Source organism: Mustela putorius, unplaced genomic scaffold (genome assembly GCF_011764305.1).
Source record: "Mustela putorius furo isolate JIRA1106 unplaced genomic scaffold, ASM1176430v1.1 tig00537301_pilon_pilon_pilon, whole genome shotgun sequence".
In the NCBI taxonomy this organism is placed as follows: domain Eukaryota; kingdom Metazoa; phylum Chordata; class Mammalia; order Carnivora; family Mustelidae; genus Mustela; species Mustela putorius.
In genome coordinates, this window is record NW_025422439.1 from 159,964 (window position 1) to 179,470 (window position 19,507).

The 19,507-nt window shown below is 43.9% G+C and overlaps 1 protein-coding gene across 1 annotated transcript; it reads left to right on the forward strand.

Annotated features, from left to right (window-relative positions):
• Nucleotides 1-11,654: 11,654 nt before the first annotated feature.
• ATP6V1G1 (ATPase H+ transporting V1 subunit G1) lies at nucleotides 11,655-19,379 on the forward strand. The gene is made up of 3 exons (XM_004774053.3): nucleotides 11,655-11,834; nucleotides 15,518-15,618; nucleotides 18,584-19,379. Exons 1-3 carry the CDS (start codon nucleotides 11,753-11,755, stop codon nucleotides 18,755-18,757), a joined length of 357 nt encoding a protein of 118 aa, XP_004774110.1. The 5' UTR covers nucleotides 11,655-11,752; the 3' UTR covers nucleotides 18,758-19,379.
• Nucleotides 19,380-19,507: the final 128 nt, after the last annotated feature.

The following is a 19,507-nucleotide window of genomic DNA, read 5'->3' on the forward strand; positions in this document are numbered from 1 at the left end:
ACCTCCTAGGAAGCTCTTTGGACCCGCTGCCAATATGGTCAGTTATGCTCTAACACTACCTGAGCTCCTGAAAACCATCGTGTGATGTAAAATGATCCAACAATGAACCACAGACTGATAGGGGAGATGGACTTAGGGTACCATACTCAAAACCTTTTTCGGTAACACATTGAAAAAAAAAAAAAAAGAAGAAAGGAATCTAATAAAAACAATGTCACAATCTTGCACATGTTAAATGGTGAAGAAATACATCAATATCACAATACACATGGCCCCTTACCTTGAGAAAGACCTGAAATTTGCTTGTACAAGTGAGGGAAGGTTACAGCTTGTGAGTTATGGTGAAGTGGTGGGAGAGGGGTATCTGAAGTCAGAGAGACAGCTGTAACTTCAGATGGGGGAAAGAACTCAGGCAGCTGGTGACATTTGAGGTGTATGTATGTGCGTGTTTTGTGTAATCCTACTGACAATGTTGAATTTAACTGGAGTCCTATGATCCGGGAAAACAGGGAAGACAAGAGAACCCCCTTCTCCTTTTCGTGTTCTGGAAGCAGCTTACTGCAGAAAACCACACTTCCCATGTGACTTAGGTAAGACTCACAGAGGACCCCTTGTTAACCTATGGTAAGACCAGACACAGACTTTGTACTACAAATTCTGTGGTTTTTTTTTTTTTTTTTTTTTTTGCCTTATAAATGATTAGCAGAGTTGTTTTGTCCCACTGGTCAGTTGGAACACAACGGTTGTTAACCAAACTTTGGTTAAGCTTTCTTTCCTTCCCCCAGTCCCTGAGCTTTGTTGGCTCCCTTGCAACCTGAGTCAGCATTACAACCCCTCCTTTGGGTCTTCCTGAGTGTAGGCTGATGTCCTCTGAGCTACTCTGTCTGATCATGCCAGCCTTTCATCCTTCTCTTCATGCTTGTCTCTTGTGGGCCTTGATTACTTCTCTCCATAAAAGAAAAATCCTTTTGCTTAATCTTTGAAAGCCTTGCAGATCTCACAGTGGGAGTGTCCTCTCTAACGCCATTGTTCCTCCTCCCACCTTGCAAAACCTTTCAGATAAAGTGTCTCCTTGTCGCCATCCTGATTTTTGTCTTATTTGATACACAAAGTTGGTTCAGGAGGGTGCCAGAGTTCTGCCTTTACCCAGTGTTCCTTGTGGATGAAATAAACATTTGTATTATGTTCAAATTGTCCTCCAGTATGTCAGTGGCATTGGGACAGATTCCTATTTCAAAGTGAATGTCAAAGCTGAGTTGACTAGGGAGGTCTGGCCCAGACATTCCGAATCTCAGTGGTGGTTGCAGCTTATTCACACGCTAGGGTCCCAGTTACGTGATAGTCTTTAAAACTGAGGGGAAGATTCTGGTAATATTTTAGATCCGTTGCAAAAACGCATGATATTTCCATCATTTCCCATCCTGATCTTTATCTTCAAGTAAAGCCTCTCTTCACAGGGCTTCCTCCTAGCATTGCCTCATCTTCATAAAAAATAGCAGAATTTCAAGATGAGAGGGGATTTAAAAATCACTTGGTCCAATGCTTTTATCTTACGAAGAAGGAAAATGATGTTGCTGATAGTGAGCTCCTTGGGTCCAGTCCGAGGCCAGCGTCCTATCCGGGACCCTTCTGCTTAGTTCAGGATCTGCTGTGATCATGTATTCAAGAGGAACCGAGATGAATTATAAACTGCCTTCCCTTAGGCAGAGTGAAAGGCATCAGGGCAGGCAGCGAGCTTGGTGGTCTCTTGAATTACACCAACTGGCCAAAGGTTGCTCTTCCTTCTAAAACCAACCAACAGTTGCTCTCCTTCCCACCCTCTAGAGATGTTCCCTAAACCATCTAAAATACAGAGGCACCTTTGTGCTCAGGGAAGACTAAATGGAACCTTTTTCTGTTTTCCCTATTTGACTGTTTTCGCCCATATCTCAGTAGAGGATATGGATTATAAATGGCCTGACTGCATACTCTAAAATGTGACTCCTCTGGGAGTTTTTAATCTATCCAAGACACAGACAAGCACAGCAGGGAAAAGTGAAAATATCTCAGCTTCATTAGAGGAAATTTATGAGCTCGTCTAGGGTCGCCATGGTGACCAGAAGACAGGCACTGTTTGTGGATGCCAGTACCTCTAGAAGATCTCAGGTAAGGGACGAGGCTATGTTTACTGACAATAAACGATGTAGCAGCTTGCTTAGCATCTGTTTATCTAACCCTCACAAAAACCTGCAAGAGGGTTAGTATTAATCCCATGTAGAACTAAGGAAACTGAGGCTCAGAGGCTCTAGGCCATCTGCTGAAAACCATGCAGAATGGATCTGAACTCAGGTCCGTTTAACCCTGACATCTGTGTGAATCAGACTTCTCAGAACTGTGAGGATCACCATGCTTTGACTCGGGGGGTGGAAGTTGGCAAAAACTGCACAGAGACAAACACATACCCAGGAAATCACATCACTGGGGTATGGCACAGTCGTCACCAGCCTCCCTCAGGATGCCACAGGTCACTATTTCCAGGATCCAGCCCATCTGTTGTTGTCTTCTTTGTCCTCCTTCAGTTTCTTCCTTCTCTGCTCTGCAAGAAAAAGAATCAGGTGGCTTTGCTTAATCATAATCTCGTGCAGAGTAGCATTCTGGCCAACGGCTGGTGGCTGTCTTGGATCAAGGCTAAATCTTTGTCTAACCAGTTGAACCTGAGAGTTAGTGGGGGTCCTCTGGGAAGCAGACCCTGAAGCAGTGATTTGAGCACAAGATTTCCTTGGGAAGGTGTGGGGCAGACTGGTAGGGGAGGGCAGAAGTGACCCAAAGAAGGGGAGGTCCATTATGGAGGTGGCTACTGCATTGGGAGACTAGATGAGAGACTAGAGTGACTTCCCTAGGGAAAACCCAACACAAAACATTTGCCTTGGAATTGTTCCACTGAAAGGTCAAGGAATAGGGAGTCTTTATACTCCAGCTGCTCAGTGTCACTGGATGAGGGCTGCTTCTGGGGGATGGGAATTCCTAGTCCTTTTCAGCTGACTCTGTACCTGGGGGGAGAGCCATGGTTCCTCAATTTTGGAAAAGAAAAAATTCTTAGGCTGAGAGATGCAGATACTGATAGCTAGAAATGGGCTAGAGCCCCCTAAAAGGTCACAGAAAACTGGATGGGGGCAACAACAGCTCTGCTAGACCAGGGTTGCAAGACTATATGAGCAAAAGCGTGATGACCTGTGTGCCAGGACGTGCCTCTGGCTGCTTGGCTCATAAAGGGAGCTTTGAGAGTGGCAGACACTCACTGAATATGATCTAGGTCCTTCTTGTAGATTATGACCACTCCTTCCAGAAGACCAAACTGTTTTTCCCACATAGTTCATAATAACAGGCTAACATTTCATGCGTTATCTCATTGACCACCTAACCCCACCCCCGTCACACTCCTCTAGGGGAGGGCTATTATTTTCATTTCACAGAAGAGAAAACAAAGGCCAGGAAAACAGATAATAATGCCTGAGGATATAATTATCCTCTTTTTCGAAAAATATTTTACTGATGGGACGCCTCGGTTGCTCAGTCAGTTAAACGTCTGCCTCCAGCTCGGGTCATGATCCCAGAGTCCTGGGATTGGGTCCCACAAGGGGCTCCTTGCTCAGCAGGGAGACTGCTTCTCCCTCTGCATGGGCTCTCCATGACAAATAAAAAATATAATTAAAAAAGAAATCTTTAAAAAAATATTTTATATATTTGAGAGAGTGAGCGAGTGCACGAGCAGGGGGACAGGCAGAGGGAGAAGCAGAGGGACAGGCAGACTCCTCACTGAGTAGGGAGCCCGATGCAGGGCTTGATGCCGGGACCTTGAGATGTTGGCCAGAGGTGAAGGCAACCACTTAAACATCTGAGCCACCCAGGCGCCCCTTGAGGATATCATTTTCCCAAAAGGTTGTTATAAGTGCTCAGTCAAAATTGTGGTGATAACAATTTACTTATGAGGTAATTATATATGGCTCCTGGCAGGTTTATTCATCCCACAGTCTCAAGCCTCACAAAGTGCTTTGCACATAGAAGATGCTCAATGAATGGTATGTTCAACCGAAATGAATCCATCGTTGCTGCATTGTACATACATGTACATAAGATCATAGTTTCCAGGGGCGCCTGGGTGGCTCAATCATTAAGCCTCTGCCTTTGGCTTTGGTCATGATCCTATGGTCCTGGGATTGAGCCCTGTATGGGACTCCCTGCTCAGCGAGAAGACTGCTTCTCCCTCTCCCACTCCCCTGGCTTGTGTTTCCTCTCTCGTGGTGTGTCTCTGTCAGATAAATAAAATCTTTTTTTTAAAAAAAATCATAGTTTCCAAACCAAGAAGTTCTGGTTTATGAATGTTTATCGGAAAGATCTTGTCAGAGACAAAATGCATGGGAGAATTAAGAAGATATTTTTGTTCAAGTTATCACAATAGAGAGAGCCATCCAGGTGTGAAGATCAAAGTGTCCTTGCAGGGTAGCTTTACCTTAGACCTGGAGGGAGGAATAGACAAGTTACAGGTAGGGTGACTGTAGAGTTAGAACTGTTTTGCAGTCAGAGGAAGTCTCAGCCAGCTGAACAAGAATTGTTTATCTTTGTGTCTGGCTGGTTTTGAAGGGACAAACAATTCTAATCTTAATTATTGGTGAGACAAAGAATGGGAGGTGGGAGGGTCGACTGTGTTCAGCTTTGTCACAGGTAAAGGATGGAGTCATCTGTGAATTTGTGGTAGTCATGACAACGAGTGTGCAGCGGGTCTTATCTAAATCACGTGGGGGGGGCGGAAGAGCGGTTCTTTTGGGTAAGTCATTTCTAGGAACACACAAGGTTGGGGGATTTTGGAAAACAAAGGTTAGGGAGATTTCTGAACTGCTGCTGTCTTCCGGGATCACAGGATTCAGAGAATATTTGACATGGTCAATTTCACACACACAAAATATAAACATTAAACTACATTTAATTACGTATTATGCCTCAGTTACTTAAAAAATAAAAGTGGGGTGCCTGGCTGGCTCAGTTGATGGAGCGTGCAACTCTTGGTCTTGGGCTCGTAAGAATGAGCCCCACGTAGGGTGCAGCAATTACTTAAAAATAAAGTCTTCAAAACAAGTAAGTACATAAACAAGTAAAAACACACATATGCACACAGATGGAGCAAGGGCAACCTTTTCCAAAGACAAATGCAGCCCTGTCCCCTCTCTGCTGGCTTCCTGTTGTTTTTGAAATAAAGATCAAAGTCCTGAGCAAGGCCTCCAGGCCCCACCTGATCTGGCTCCGGCCTGCTGTGCCCCTCTGGGCCTCACCTCACCTGGAGATGTCTTTTATATCTCCATCTGTGCATTCCAGCCTTCGTTGCTCTTTCTAGAATGTTCCACGATGCCTGTTGCCTGAAAACTGTTGCCTGAGTCGTTTTCTCTGCCTGGAAAGCTCTCCACCCACCTGACCTGAACCCCACCCCCGTATAGACACTTCAGGCTTGTCTGGTTACTTCTTCCTCTTCAGTACGGATCAGGTTCCTTAGTTAAAGGTGGTCAAGGAGATTCCTTGACCACCAAAGGTTTACAGACTACTTTGAAATGACTTATCTTCCTTAGAATGTCTTCTAGAATATGTAGAAAGTGATAAATGTATCTTCTGTGATATACATACAATAAGAACTTCCATAATATATAATATATATTTGTCTTCGATATATTCTCTCCTCGATTGTCAACTGTTTGTTCGACAAGTGATTGTTACATAAACCTATAATCTGTTCAAATTTGGGGTTATAAACATTATAACAGAAATTGTTTCACAAACATAACATGTGAAGCACTATTAAATTTTGAGCAAACAAGTGTTCTGTCACTACTTTAATGAATGGTTCCTCTTTTCCCTAAAAACAAAAATCCATGGAGATCAAAATTCTTTTCCTTCCGAGTAGCACCATAGAAATACGATGCGAGCCATATATGTAATACCAAACTTTCCTATCAGCAAATTTGAAAAAAAAAAAGTAAAAAGAAAAGGTGAAATTCAAGATTTTTGTGTTGTAATTTTGTAATTCTTAACTGCAGTGAAATGTACATACATAAAATGTACCATCTGAGCCATTTTCAAGTACACAGCTCCGAAGTGTTGAGCCCACTCACATCGTGGTGCAACCAATCTCCAGAGCTTTTCCATTTTGTAAAACCCAAACTCTCTCCCCATTAAACAACTCCCCATGCCCATCATCCCCAGCCTCTGGCAACCACTGTCCTACTTTCTGTTTCTAGGAGTTTGATTAAGTACTTTAGATAAGTGGAATGACACAGTATTTGTCTTTTTTACTGACTTCTTTCACTGAAGAATGTCCTCAAGTGTCATAGTGGTAGCTGCATTTCCTTCCTTTGGAAGGCTAGATAACATTCCTTTGTATGGTTTGTGTATCCATTCCGGGACCTTTGGCTTGCTTCCCCATTTTAGCTATTATGAATAGCGCTGCTACGAATGGGGATGTACAAATATTTCTTCAAGACCCTGCTTTCCATTCCTGTGGGATATATACACAGAAATAGAATTGCTGGATCATATGGGAATTTCACTTTTCATTTTTTTTGACAAGCTGCTGGACATATGTCCATAGCTGCACCATTTTATCTTCCCACCAACATCACACAAGGGTTCCCATTTCTTCTTATCCTTGCTAACACTCATTAATTTTTTAGATTAGCCATCCTAATGGGCATGAGGTGGTAAAATTAATTTTAAGAAGACATTTTATTTTTCCCAGTATACCTAAATATTATCAAGTCTACTTATAATCAATATCATGAGATATTTTATATTTTTGTGATACAAAGCCTTTGAAATCTGGTATGCATTTTATACTGAGAACATATTTCAATTAAGATGAACTACATTTTAATTTCTCAAGAGCCATGTGTGGTTGGTGGCTCCCATATTGGATAGGCCAACTGTATCACATTCAACTCGGTTCAAAATTAGGTACTCATTGGTAGGCATTTCTGTTTGCCTGTCTCCCCCATGAGTTCCAAACTCCAGAAGGACAAGGAATGTTTCTGTTTTGTTCATATACAGTAGCTTGCTGAAGTCTGGCACAAACCAGGTGTTCAATAAACATTTTCAAATGAATGAATGAATGAATGAATGAGGTGTCACTATTCATATCTCTTCACCCGTGACTTTGTTCAGACTCATTTGTAATTAATTACCAGCAATAACTTTCAATGCTTTGTTCCTTGATACACTTTCCAGACATGCTACTTAGCTCCAGGAAAACAGAGGAATGAATGTTACCCAAGTAGATCCTAGATCTGTGTCTGTGAAGAGATGGAAATGGTAAGTAAATGCTATTGGGAGGGAGGAAAATATCTTTCTTCTACCCAACTTAGGTTTTTGGCTGGGTCTTTGTAATAAAAGACAGATTTACAAGAGAGAAGCATCAGATTTATTTAAGTTCTATGTGGCATGGGAGATTTCATAAGGAAATGAAAACCAGAGGAAGTGTTTAAACCTGAGTGTTTTTACACTAGGTTTGATGAAGAGTGGAAAGTCACGGCAAATGTGCTAGGACAAAAGGGGTAAGAGCTAAGAGTAGGAAACTGGAGAAAACTTAGCAAGGTCCCTTTGTCCTGATCCCTCTGGGAGTCTCTTGGGGTCCTGGAGATAAGGATGTTCCTTTCCTCCAGAGGAGGAAGGGCGTTTTTCACATGAGGGTCTCCTGACCTGCTTCAAGGGAGGGTCAAAGAGTCCTTCCTGCCCCTGTTGATTCTCAACTTCTTTCAGTTTAAAATATTCAATATGGCAAGATGCCATATTTGGGGTTGGCATGTCCTGAACCCTATCACTGTCACAGCAACACACAGATAACTGGGTTCATTGAAGGATAAATATTATCTCTCTAACACCAGTAAGATTTGAGAATGTAATCTTAGTCTCTCCAGAATTATTTTCAGTATTAGTCAAGGAAGAGTAAGGGTTAACTATTAATCATCAGCATTCCAATGTGCAAAATGTATATGAAGAGGTCAGGAAGCTGTGTCATAGGAGGCCCTATGTGGGGTTGGGAGTGGGACTGGTGCACTTAATTCCTTTATGAGTTTCCCATGGGGCAAGTCAGGCCGCCCACCCTGGATTTTGTTGCAGGACTCCTGCTTGGCCACATGGAGCCTTTGAATGAATTAGAGAAAGCCGCTCTCTCTGGGAAGAATAGGCACAGCATGAGCTGGATTTGAGCATAGTCTCACTTCCTTGTGCAGTGAACAACCTGTTCAACCATAGCACCAGTCCTGCAAAGTCTCTCTCGAGCAGTCACTTTGTCTGGGGCAAATATCCATCCACTAAGTACACTAGGTTGAAAGATAAAAGTAAAAGGCCCATTGATTATTTTGAGAAGTCACTATCACCAGGATTCAGATACCTCTGTTACTAGGAGTGGTGAGTACATTCTAAGCTAGTTACATGTATTAACTAATTTAACCCTCACAATTATCCTATTCAACGGTGATCAACTCCCATTTTTTTAAAAAAAGATTTTATTTATTTATTTGACAGATAGAGATCACAAGTGGGCAGAGAGGCAGGCAGAGAGAGAGGAGGAAGTGGGTTCCCTGCTGAGCAGAGAGCCCGATGTAGGGCTCCATCCCAGGACTCTGGGATCATGACCTGAGCCGAAGGCGGAGACTTTAACCCACTGAGCCACCCAGGTGCCCCTCAACTCCCATTTTTAACATATGAGGAGTCTGATGCTCACAGTAGTCAAGTAATCTGCTCAAGGTCACCCAGCAAGTAAATGACAGAGCTGGATTTGAACCCAGCTGTCTAGTTTCCTTAGGCAAGCCAATGACAGGCCCAGTTCCCTGAGTCATTGCTGACCTGGAGCCTGTGAAGGTCATCATTACTCCTTCACCTTGTTTCCAGTTGTGTTTGAAAAGCCACACATCTGAATGGGCAGTCTTTTCTTAGATGTGCTAATACTTTCACTCATCTGGGGTACAAAGTCTGGGATCCGCTGGGGATCCTTCAGATGACCTTGTGAATTTTTCCTCTGGAATGCAGGTTCAAGACTTCAAGGCTTCCCTTGGAAAGCAATTGCTTCACTCTCATTTCCTGGTTATTTTGGGACATCTCCCCGGAGTGCCCAAGTCCTGACAACTAACACCCACTCAGATAACCAGAAAATACAAAGCAGTCTGACAATTTCAGAAGATGGATTGTCTAGTATTGCTCTCTTTATACAATGAACTTGAAATGTTGCAAGCAAAGAAATTTAAAAAAAAAAGAGAAGAGAAAAAAATCTGGGATGTGTAGATATTTCCATGCTTTCAGGAAGCTGGCTGTTAGCGGAACCCGAATGTGAAGGCTTTTGCTAAATGGAGGACCAGATTTGTAAATCAAACAATTACCTCCCAGCCAGATAAAAACAACAGCTTTCATTTCCTGACTTTTACAACATAGGAGTAAATTGCAAGGGTTTCACATCCATTCCCCCCATCTCTCTCTCTTTCTTTTTCTAACAGTTTTATTGTGACATAATTCACTTACTGTGCCATCAGAAATTTGGTATTTTAAGTATATTCATTCACAAGATGTGCAACTGTCACTGCTACCTCATTCTGTTACAGTTTCACGATCCCAAAAGGAAGCCCATATCAGTTAGCCTTCACTCCTCCTTCCCTCTCCCCAAGCTCCTATCTAGCCACTAACCTGCTTTCTGTCCCCATACATTTGCCTATTCTGAACATTTCACATCAGTGGAACTGCACAACATGTGGTCTTTGTGCCTGCATTCTTTCACTTAGCACAATGTTACCAAGGTCCATCCGTATTGCTACAAGTATCAGTACTTCTGTTCGTGATCAAATAGTATCTCATCTTGCGGATATGCCACATTTTGCTTATCTACTCATTGGCTGGTAAGCATTTGGGTTATTTCCACTTTTGGGCTTCCATCATCTCTTAATCCTTTTGCCACTCTTAGAAGTATGTGTTGTCCTCTGTGGATTGCTTGGATGAATTACGTTTTCATAGAACACTGAAAATGACAAATCTTCCCCGGGAATCCTTGGCTGAACTTAAAGTTCCAGAGACCAGTCAAGCACTGCTTCTTCTATCAGGAAAGAACAGGTGTTCTGGATTTTAGCCTTCTTTCCAGCCTTCAGCTCTAACTTCCATCAAAGGAAAATGTCCTGAGCCCTGAACCCAGCTCCTCCTCCAGTGCGAAGATGCTTCTATGGAAAAGTTCTGGCATTCCTTTGTTCGCATTGCTTGGCGGACTCCAGGAGACCATCCTGTTCTTCCCACAACCCACCAGACTCTTGCAGAAGAGCACAGTGGATCAGATGTTCCACTCTGCAAGCCTGGGTCCATTCAAATACCCCATCTGACAGTTAATAGGGGAGTGACTTTGGGCAAGTTAACTTAACCCGCCTGAGCTTCAGTTTGGTTAATATAGAAAGGAGTTGATAATACTACCTTAGAGTTGCTGTCAGGAGCAAATCAAGTCTTCAGGCAGAATCCGTCATATTGTGTAAACTCAACTATTGGCTTCCTATCTACCTATCTGTGCTAGAGGATATCTCTGTGCCAAATTGCTTCCCCTAAATCCACACATGCTGGTCCTTTCCCACTAATCAACCTTATCTTTCTCTAACACTAATCCCCACTATCTTTTCCTGGCTACCTTTTTACTCTTTTGATCTTTTTTTTTTTTTTTTAAGATTTTATTTATTTGACAGACAGAGATCACAAGCAGGCAGAGAGAGAGAGAGAGAGAGAGGAGGAAGCAGGCTCCCCGTTGAGCAGAGAGCCAGATGTGGGGCTCGATCCCAGGACCCTGGGATCATGACCTGCGCTGAAGGCCGAGGCTTTAACCCACTGAGCTACCCAGGCGCCCCTCCTTTGATCTTATTTTAAATGCCACTTCTGTGGAAAAGCCCTCACGGCCACCTCCACATCCCCCTCTTTCTTAAAGTGCTCTGGTTTTCCTTCATGATTTTATCAGTTTGCGCTTTTTTATTTCCTCTCCATCAACCCTGCACTCTACCAGAGACTTTATCTTGCTCTCTGCTATTTCCTCAGTACCAACAGTGGTCTAGGATCACAGCAGGCATCATTAAATATTTATGGAAAATAGTCCAGCTCGGCCCTAAACTGGGATACAGCAAAGAAAAGCATCCTCCCCCAAATCACACAGCATATTAATGTTAGATCTGTCCCCAAGTACCCTATTCCCCATCCACGCTCTATGCCCCGAGCCTGGTAAAACTTTTCTCAATATGCCTCCTAATGTATTCAAGTGCCAAGGAACCTTCCAGAAAGGGGGAGAGGGTGAAGCAGGGTGCAAAACGGGAAGCTATTTGTGTTTTGGCCTGACTCCTTCTCTCCTGACCTTAATGCGGGCATTTTGCTAAGCGAGGGATTACAGCAATAACGACGTCGCGCCCCAACTGAACCAGGGAAGGAACAGCCACACGTTGGCGGAGGACTAGGCCGAGTGGGGGAGGGGTGAAAGGCAGAAGACAGATCCTGCGCAGGCGCAGCCGCGACGCTCTGCCCTTCCTTCCCCGCCCCACCCCTTCCCTCTCCAGTCACTAGACGCCGAGTGCAATCAGCTGACGCGGCGCTGCGGTCGTCACGTGATGGTGGGCGGGGCGCTGGCGCAGAGCGCAGGCGCAGATCTTAGGCGGCTGGGTCAGCTGACCGGAGGGACCCGCTGGAACCGATTTAGGCCGCTTCCCTCGGCCTTAGAGTCGCCACCGCCATGGCCAGCCAGTCGCAGGGGATCCAGCAGCTGCTGCAGGCCGAGAAGCGGGCTGCCGAGAAGGTGTCGGAGGCCCGCAAGCGTGAGTTACGGGGCGGGGTGGGGTGAGGCGGGGCGGCCAGGCGTGGCGTGGGTGCAGAGATCGTGGATGAGGCCCCAAAACTGAGGCGTGGAGGGGTGGTGACCGTCGCGGAAGCTTGTGAGTCTCGAAGCTGTCTGGACGTGAGACTCCGGAAGGCTTGTAGGCCGACTGGAAGCTGTGATGTGGGGTAGTGGATAGGACGAAGAAACAATAGTAGGTTGACCTTCTTGGGATCTGGGAGGGGTGTGGGAGGGGGTGTTCAAAGGGAACGCGTCGTCTTTGCCCGTCACTTGCTCCTTTGTGTTGCTCTGTCTCAGTGTGCAGAGCTGCCGTCCATGCTGTTGCTCAGGCTGGAAACAGCCCTCTTGCCACGTCTCTTCCTCTTCGCCACGTTTAGTCAGTCGCCTAGATGTTTATTATGGCTCTTCGCTTTTCCCCCTCCCTACGGCTAGCATCTTAGTCCGGGACATTAGATTTTTTGAGGCTCTGGTACCAGCCTGGTGCGTTGATTTCTTTAAAAAAGGTTTTTTTTGTTTTTTTTTTTTTTTTAATGTGGTTAATATGTGCCAGACGCCTTGGCGCGGTGCTCCAGTGTCTCTATCAACACGGTATTCAGAGTCCCAGAGAAGGAAGCAGATAACTGGGTGGGTTAGTAGCAGGTGACATAAAGGCTAGAGTTGAGAAATGTAAGGTTGCTCAAGAACTTCACAGGTGGTTCTGATCTAGACTGGTGTGTGGGAGAAGGCCACCTCCTTCAAGTCCATTTTCCTCACTGCAGTCAGAGCCCTCCCTGGGATGCACATCACAGTCAGCAAACATGTGCCGAAGAATAAAGCTCAGATTCCTTCAGAGGGTGTAGGCCGCGTTTTTTGGACCTGGGTCTAGCTTTCTTCCCTTATTTCATTTTTAGGTTCTCTCCTCCAGGCATCCTGAACCGCTGTGATGCCTGTGTGACCTGCCAGCCTTTGCACAGCTCTTTTCTCTGTTTGGAAATGCTCTTTTCTAGTTTCTGCTCTCTTTTATCTAACACTTAACTTGTCCTTCAGATCTCAAAATGTAGGCAGCGGTTCTTCCAGGAAGCCATCCCTGCTTTGTCCTTCTCCTCTCGGGCTAGTCCACGATTCCTTCCTAAGACCTTATTTTGTCATCGCTGTGCAATAACTTGTTTTTTTATGTTGCTTAGTCACTAGACTAAGCTCCTGGATTGGAGGGACTATGTGCAAATTCAACTGTATGTATTCATTTTCCCATCTGGCGAGATAGGTATTTTTATCCCTTTTATACAGATGGGCGAAGTGAGGCTTAGAGAAAGGATTTGACCATATCCTGGGAAGCAGCATAGTAGTCTAGAGGCTTCGTTTTCCATGCAAGGATAAAATAGCAAGAACTGTTACTCTTAGTAATTCCTCGGTCTCGGTCTTTCTCCTGTTAAAAGACTTAAACTTTTATTCCACACCCAAGCAGATTTCAAGCATTTCTTGTAATTTCTGGATGAGGGGTTGTGTGATACTGTGTGTTTCACAGGAAAAGCTTTCATTGAGGGAACCGGAGATGGGAACGAGCCTTTTACTCTTGCTCTGGTAACTGGAAAGTTCTCTGTTCTTCATAGACTGTTTCTCATCATGCTCTTTATAAAGTATTTCCAGAATGACTTAGCGTTTGTCCCGTGATGACTTATTAGTAACAGAAGTTGTGTCTGTTGAGAAGCATGTGAGATAATTTGGGGGAGGTGCAGGAACAAACACTTGGAATATGGTAAGAATAATTCTGAGTGTCTTGGAGGTGGGGATCACCTTTTACATTTTTCTCTCTCATCAAGCTTGGTGTAAGGTCTTGTATATCTCCGATAGCTATTAGGTATTTACTGAATGAATCTGTTTTAAAGGAGTGAGTTTATAGCTAGTGTACATAACAGAATTTGCAGTAATTAGGAACGGAAGTATTGACAAGAACTACAGTTTGAAAAGAATCACTGCCTTTCTTGATCTGTAGTTAGAGTTAACTTGTCCATTTAGGAATTGATGTGACAGAATGGTCCAGCCTACATTTTTTGTGAAATCGTTGCTTTGGACCACAAAACTGAATTGTGTTACAGTTTATTTTATTGGAATAAAACAAAATATTGGGGGGCACCTGGGTGGCTCAGTGGGTTAAAGCCTCTGTCTTCGGCTCAGATCATGATCCCAGGGTCCTGGAATCAAGCCCCGCATCGGGCTATCTGCTCAGCAGGGAGCCTGCTTCCCTTCCTCTCTCTCTGCCTGCCTCTCTGCCTACTTGTGATCTCTGTCGAATAAATAAATAAAAAATCTTAAAAAAAAAATTGGCTCCCTGAAAAATAAACTTAGAAATTTTATTTATTTTTGGTTTTCAAAGAAGCCTATCAGAATTGAACTTTGAAGATACCTGACGGGCAGAGAATGGTTTTATCTTAATTCAGAGAGCTGTGGGGATTGGGAGTGACGAGGACAGTGGTTTTGTGAAGTTATGTGGAGCTAGCCTAATGTTTGAACCATAAATGTTATTTGTAGATTGGAAAAGATCTTTGGCTTTGTAATAATGGCATTGAATGTAGCTGATGAGGATGGCATGCAGAGAAGAGGGGTAGAAATAGTCTCACGTGGATAGCAGTAGGCCCTAAATAAGACTGGAGTAAAATACAGTTGCAGAAGTAGTCTCTGGGTGCTCAGAGACATCTGTTGATTGTTTTTACCAGAAATGTCATGGTGTGTTGATGTTGTGGAGTCATTATACATCCTGTTCTTCATTAGGAGGTGGGAGGTAAAATTTAGTTTCATTTGCCCACATGGTTTGAGTGGGATTTGAGAAATTGATATACAATGATGTCTAATAAAGCTTTCTCTTAGATACAGGATGGTTTATGTTCTAAATTAAGTAAATGCCCAGGTTGATCATCTAAGACTCTTCTCCCCCTCTCCATTTGGGTATCAGAGAAGTTTGATCCAGTGAGCAAAGATTCAAAGCAAAGACTCTATGCTGTTTGGCCTTGTGGTCTGTTTTCATACAGGCTCTGATGGCATCTAGAGAATTTTTCAAACTGTATGTTTATTCTCTGCAAGAAATCAGAGTACCTGTATTTCCTCACTTAGATGCTTGTCTTAACCGTCCAGGGTCCCCCATTCCAGATTCCTTCCCAGAACTACTTTCCTTACTTATTTCCTTGCACACAGGCATGGTTTTTCCCTTTCCAATATTACATCATCTGTTTCATTAGTTACATTTTAGGTTGATGTCCCTTGGGAGCATATTAGTCTCCTTGCTCAGCTTCTAAGGAGAGCCCCAGTTGTAATCAGCGGGATCCTTAGGTGTTTACTTCTTGGGAAGAGGAGGAGTTCCCCAGATGGCTAAATCCCCCATTTGTCTTGGTTTTGAGTAGTGGAGATTGAGAGAATATTCTGACACACTGCAGATTTTTTCCCATCATTTATAGTCTGTAGTTACGGAAGATGGTCCTTTTTACCTAATCACAAGTACAGCCTGGAGAGGGCAGGAACCTATACTCTTGAGTTATCTCTGAATTCCCTCTTCTATGCATGTGTCTTGGGACTGTACCTTTAATACAAGTTTTTCCTTGTTTACTGTTAGAATTTACCATCTTAGTCTCTGCTTCCTCTTCTCCTTGTCTTTTAACCACTTCTTGATGTAGATTTTTCCTTTGAAAACAGGAAAGAACCGGAGGCTGAAGCAGGCCAAAGAAGAAGCTCAGGCTGAAATTGAACAATACCGCCTGCAAAGAGAGAAGGAGTTCAAGGCCAAGGAAGCTGCGGTGGGCTTGGTTTATATTCATTATTGCTTTCGTGTCTTGAGGCTTTCCTCTTCTCTCCTTTTCCCCAGGTTCTCAAAATATGCATCAGAGCTGGGAGATTGTGATTCTGGTTGAAAATTGAAATTTTGACTATTAAATGTCCAGGCTGAGTCACTAGGTGATCAGTTTTTAACTAACTTTGAATCCTAGTCTTCACTTACTCAGATCATTTCACAAATACCTGTTGAACATGTTAACCTGTGCCCGATATTAGGGAACCAGCTGTGAACAGACATAGACACGGTCCCCGCCTCATGGAGCTTAGCTTACAGTCTCATGGTCAGGGAGACAGTAATAAAGTGCGAGTCATGCAGACCTACAGCTGTGAGAGGGGCTGTGGCAGTCATAATGTCCATTAGCTGGAGCCCACTCCAGTGTGGTAGAGACACTTAGCAAGAGTGTGGGCTGGGCTACGAAGCAGAAGATGGCATGCGATAGTAGTACAACAACAGATCACGAAGCAGGGAGAATTCTGGAAAGGGGAAAGGCTGGAGAAGGGTTTCACAGAGGAAAGAAACTCTATCAGGACTCTTGGATACAGGTGGCAGGAAACAATTCAAACTAGTTTACACAAAATGGAATTTATTGGCTTGTGTAATTAAAGAGCCAGGTGAAAGGCTAACTCTGTTTTGATCCAGGAGCTTCAGTAATGCTCTCAGGACATTATTTCCATCTCTCAGCTCTGCCCTTGTCTTTGTGGGCTTCATTCTCAAGTTCTACCTTGTGACCTTCACTGGTTTCAGACACACACCATCCCATGCCCAAGTCCAGTGATGAAAGGCACATGCCTCCCTTGTTGCAGTAAGTAGCAAAAGTGTCCTCCATCTTTGGACTGCCCCAGTGCTATTCAAACTTGAAGTGAGGCAGATTGGTGCTGTCAGTGGTCAGACTGTTGACAAAACATTGCAGCAGTCCTCATGTTAGGGACCTGCCTCGGCTTATTTGTATGTCGATGCCATTGTTGCTCATAGAGACAGGAGCAATGCTGTGGGGGCAGGCATGAGCTCTGAGGTTTCCTAGCGGTGTTCAGTGTAACCCCTTCAGCTTGGAGAGAGCTGACTGAGGCCTGGCTTGTGGATTATAGTCACAGAATAGAGATCATGTCCCCCTTTCCCTACCCCCACCCCAGTAGGGTTATGGACCTTTAAAAATAAGAATTAGCAACTGAGCTAATTAGCAACTGAGCTAATTCTCTATTCCGCCAGTATGAATAGTTACAATAAAATGCGAAGAGTCCCAAGTGTGGATTCCGGAAACGCAGGTTAGAGTCTTTACATGTTCCCTTCGAGCTCTTTGAGCCTCGGTTTCCTCATCTGTGAGAAGGGGAGTGATGGCCTCTGTGCAGGTTATGGAGGACTAGGTGACATGCGAGAGAAGGCTTTCCCCTTGTGCGCTGTCATGTGTGTACAGCTAGGGAGGGCTAGAGTTAATGCACACGGAAAGAGGCAGGAGCAAGTTAGAAGATAGAAGTGGTCAGACACAAAAAAGTTTGTCTTCAAGAACCTGTTAGGGAGACTTCCTTAAGCTGTTTTCTCAAGCTCCGGGATGAACTCTCCCCACCCCCATTCCTTCCGGGGGACCCCTCCTTCTGCTCTGTATGTAAGTTGCGTGGAGGCCTGTCTGCCTATGCAGGGGAACACGGTGCTCTGGGCTTCCTGTGGGAACCCCTCACCCCATCACTCCCTGTGTGGCCTCAGCATTTGCGCAATCCCTCCCTGAGGTCCGAGCCATCCCCTCTTTCAGCACCCTGCGTCAGCTGCTCCCTGGACAGGGCCCTGGCCTCCATTCTGCCGCTGGTTGGGTTGCCTTCTCTGGTCTGGTAAGTTCCAACAGGGCCTGCCTTTCCTGGGGCCTCCAAGAAAAGTATTTTTTATGGCTTTCTCCTTCTGTTATTGACCTGTTAATAAAGGCTTTTAGTAAGAAGAAGAACCTGATAGCTCTCATTTTAACAAAGTAGGCCTATACTTGACTGAAAGCCAGCCATACCATGAAGACCCAGGATAAAATTTATCCATCACTGTGTGTTAAAGTGTGTGTTAAATTGTGAATGGAGATCGAAAGAGTAAGACATGATTAAAAATTGAAGCAGTAAAACAGGATGACAATGAAGATAGTCTCCCTCCCACCCAGACCTTCAGTTTTCCTCAGAAACCATCACTATTAATAGTTTCTAGCATATTCTGCTAGAATATTTATATTTGAAAGAATAGGTGTCGTGTATTGATAATACTGGGGAACCTGCTGCTGAATGTCAGAGCTGGAACATGAACCAGTTATGCAGGACCTGTTCCTCCAAAACTGCATTCTCTTGTGTTTTATTTTATTTTATTTTTTTTTATTTTTAAGCGGTTTTCTTTCTTATTTTTTTACTATACCATGATTTATCTCCCCTTTTAAAACCACACAAGGAAACACATTTACTAACCACACTGACACCATTTTGTATCTTGCTTTTTTCCCTCCTTAAACTGCGTATTTTACAGTTCATTCCATTTTGCTGCACATGTCTACTTTATCTTTCTTTATAGCTGAGGACGTTCTCTGGTAGAGATGCACCATAATTTGTTATGTCCTCAGGTATGGGATCTTTGGGTTTATTCTAGTCTTGGTTAGGGCTGTACGTTAGACTCTGGAGCATGTGAATTTATTGCTCTCCAGGGTAATTTCTGAGCCATGGAAATGCTGTGCAGTTTACCTTTTGATAGATGGTTGAAGGTTGGCCACCAAAGTGATTGCCTCAGTTTTTGTTTCCGTTAACCAGGAACACCACCTTCCCCACGTGCTCGTCAATCACGAGGTTACATGGCCCACTGCTGATTATTTGTATCCCCTGCTGAGACTTGGTTTCTCCAGAACTAAGGAGGAGGCGCCAGCCAGAGCGCCAACCTGACCTTCCCTGTGTGTCCTTACCCCCCCCCAACTCCAGGCTCTGGGATCCCACGGCAGCTGCAGCACTGAAGTGGAGAAGGAGACCCAGGAGAAGATGACCATCCTGCAGACCTACTTCCAGCAGAACAGGGATGAAGTCCTGGATAACCTCCTGGCCTTTGTCTGTGACATCCGGCCGGAAATCCATGAAAACTACCGCATAAATGGATAAGGGGAGGAAGGAGCAGCTCTGCGTGCAGATTGGCATGTTAGATACCTTCATGGAAAACGAAGCTTCAGCAAAGCTTGAGTAACTACATCCTTGGGAAAAGGCATTAAATTATTTCTGTATATTATGTTGTAGGTCCCTTCACTTTGGAGAATAGCAAATCTAGCTTCTTTGTACAAACGTAGAGCTTATCCAAAGATTTTCTCCTTTTACCTCATATTTCTTAGAAATTTAATGTGTATACGTGGTTTGTTTTCCTATGCCTTTTAGCTCAAGCAACATATATATCAGTACTTTCCTTTCTTAGATGTAGAAAAAAATTTTTTTTTTTTTTTTTAAAAGAAAGAAAGGGATTAAATTTTTTTTTCCCTAAAGCTTTCTTGAAGGTCAGGGGCTTTATCTATGAAAAAGTAGTAAATAGTTACTTGTAACTTGTGTGAAGCAGCAGCCAGCCTTAAAATAGTCCTTTCTGGCTAAGGGTAGAACAACGAATACTAGGATATATTGTTCAGGCTGCTTTTAGTTTCTCTTAATCAAAATTATTAGATGATAGAATTCAAGAACTTGTTACATGTTATTACTTGGTGTACTGATAATCATTTAAAAGTAAAGACATTGTCATGCATTTCCCCCGCTCTGGTTCATTCTTTTTGGTAATGCAGACTGCACTTTGACCCAGGTGTTCTGCAGAACTTCTTAGGAAATTAAATTAGCACATGTAGCGCATACACATTTGCACGCATACGCAAGATA

Excerpts from the sequence above, each read along its gene's own strand:
- ATP6V1G1 (XM_004774053.3), top strand. The coding sequence starts at position 11,753 with ATGGCCAGCCAGTCGCAGGGGATCCAGCAGCTGCTGCAGGCCGAGAAG. Across the intron at positions 11,835-15,517 it reads GGTGTCGGAGGCCCGCAAGC|GAAAGAACCGGAGGCTGAAG; the intron begins GTGAGTTACGGG and ends CTTTGAAAACAG. Across the intron at positions 15,619-18,583 it reads TCAAGGCCAAGGAAGCTGCG|GCTCTGGGATCCCACGGCAG; the intron begins GTGGGCTTGGTT and ends CCCCAACTCCAG.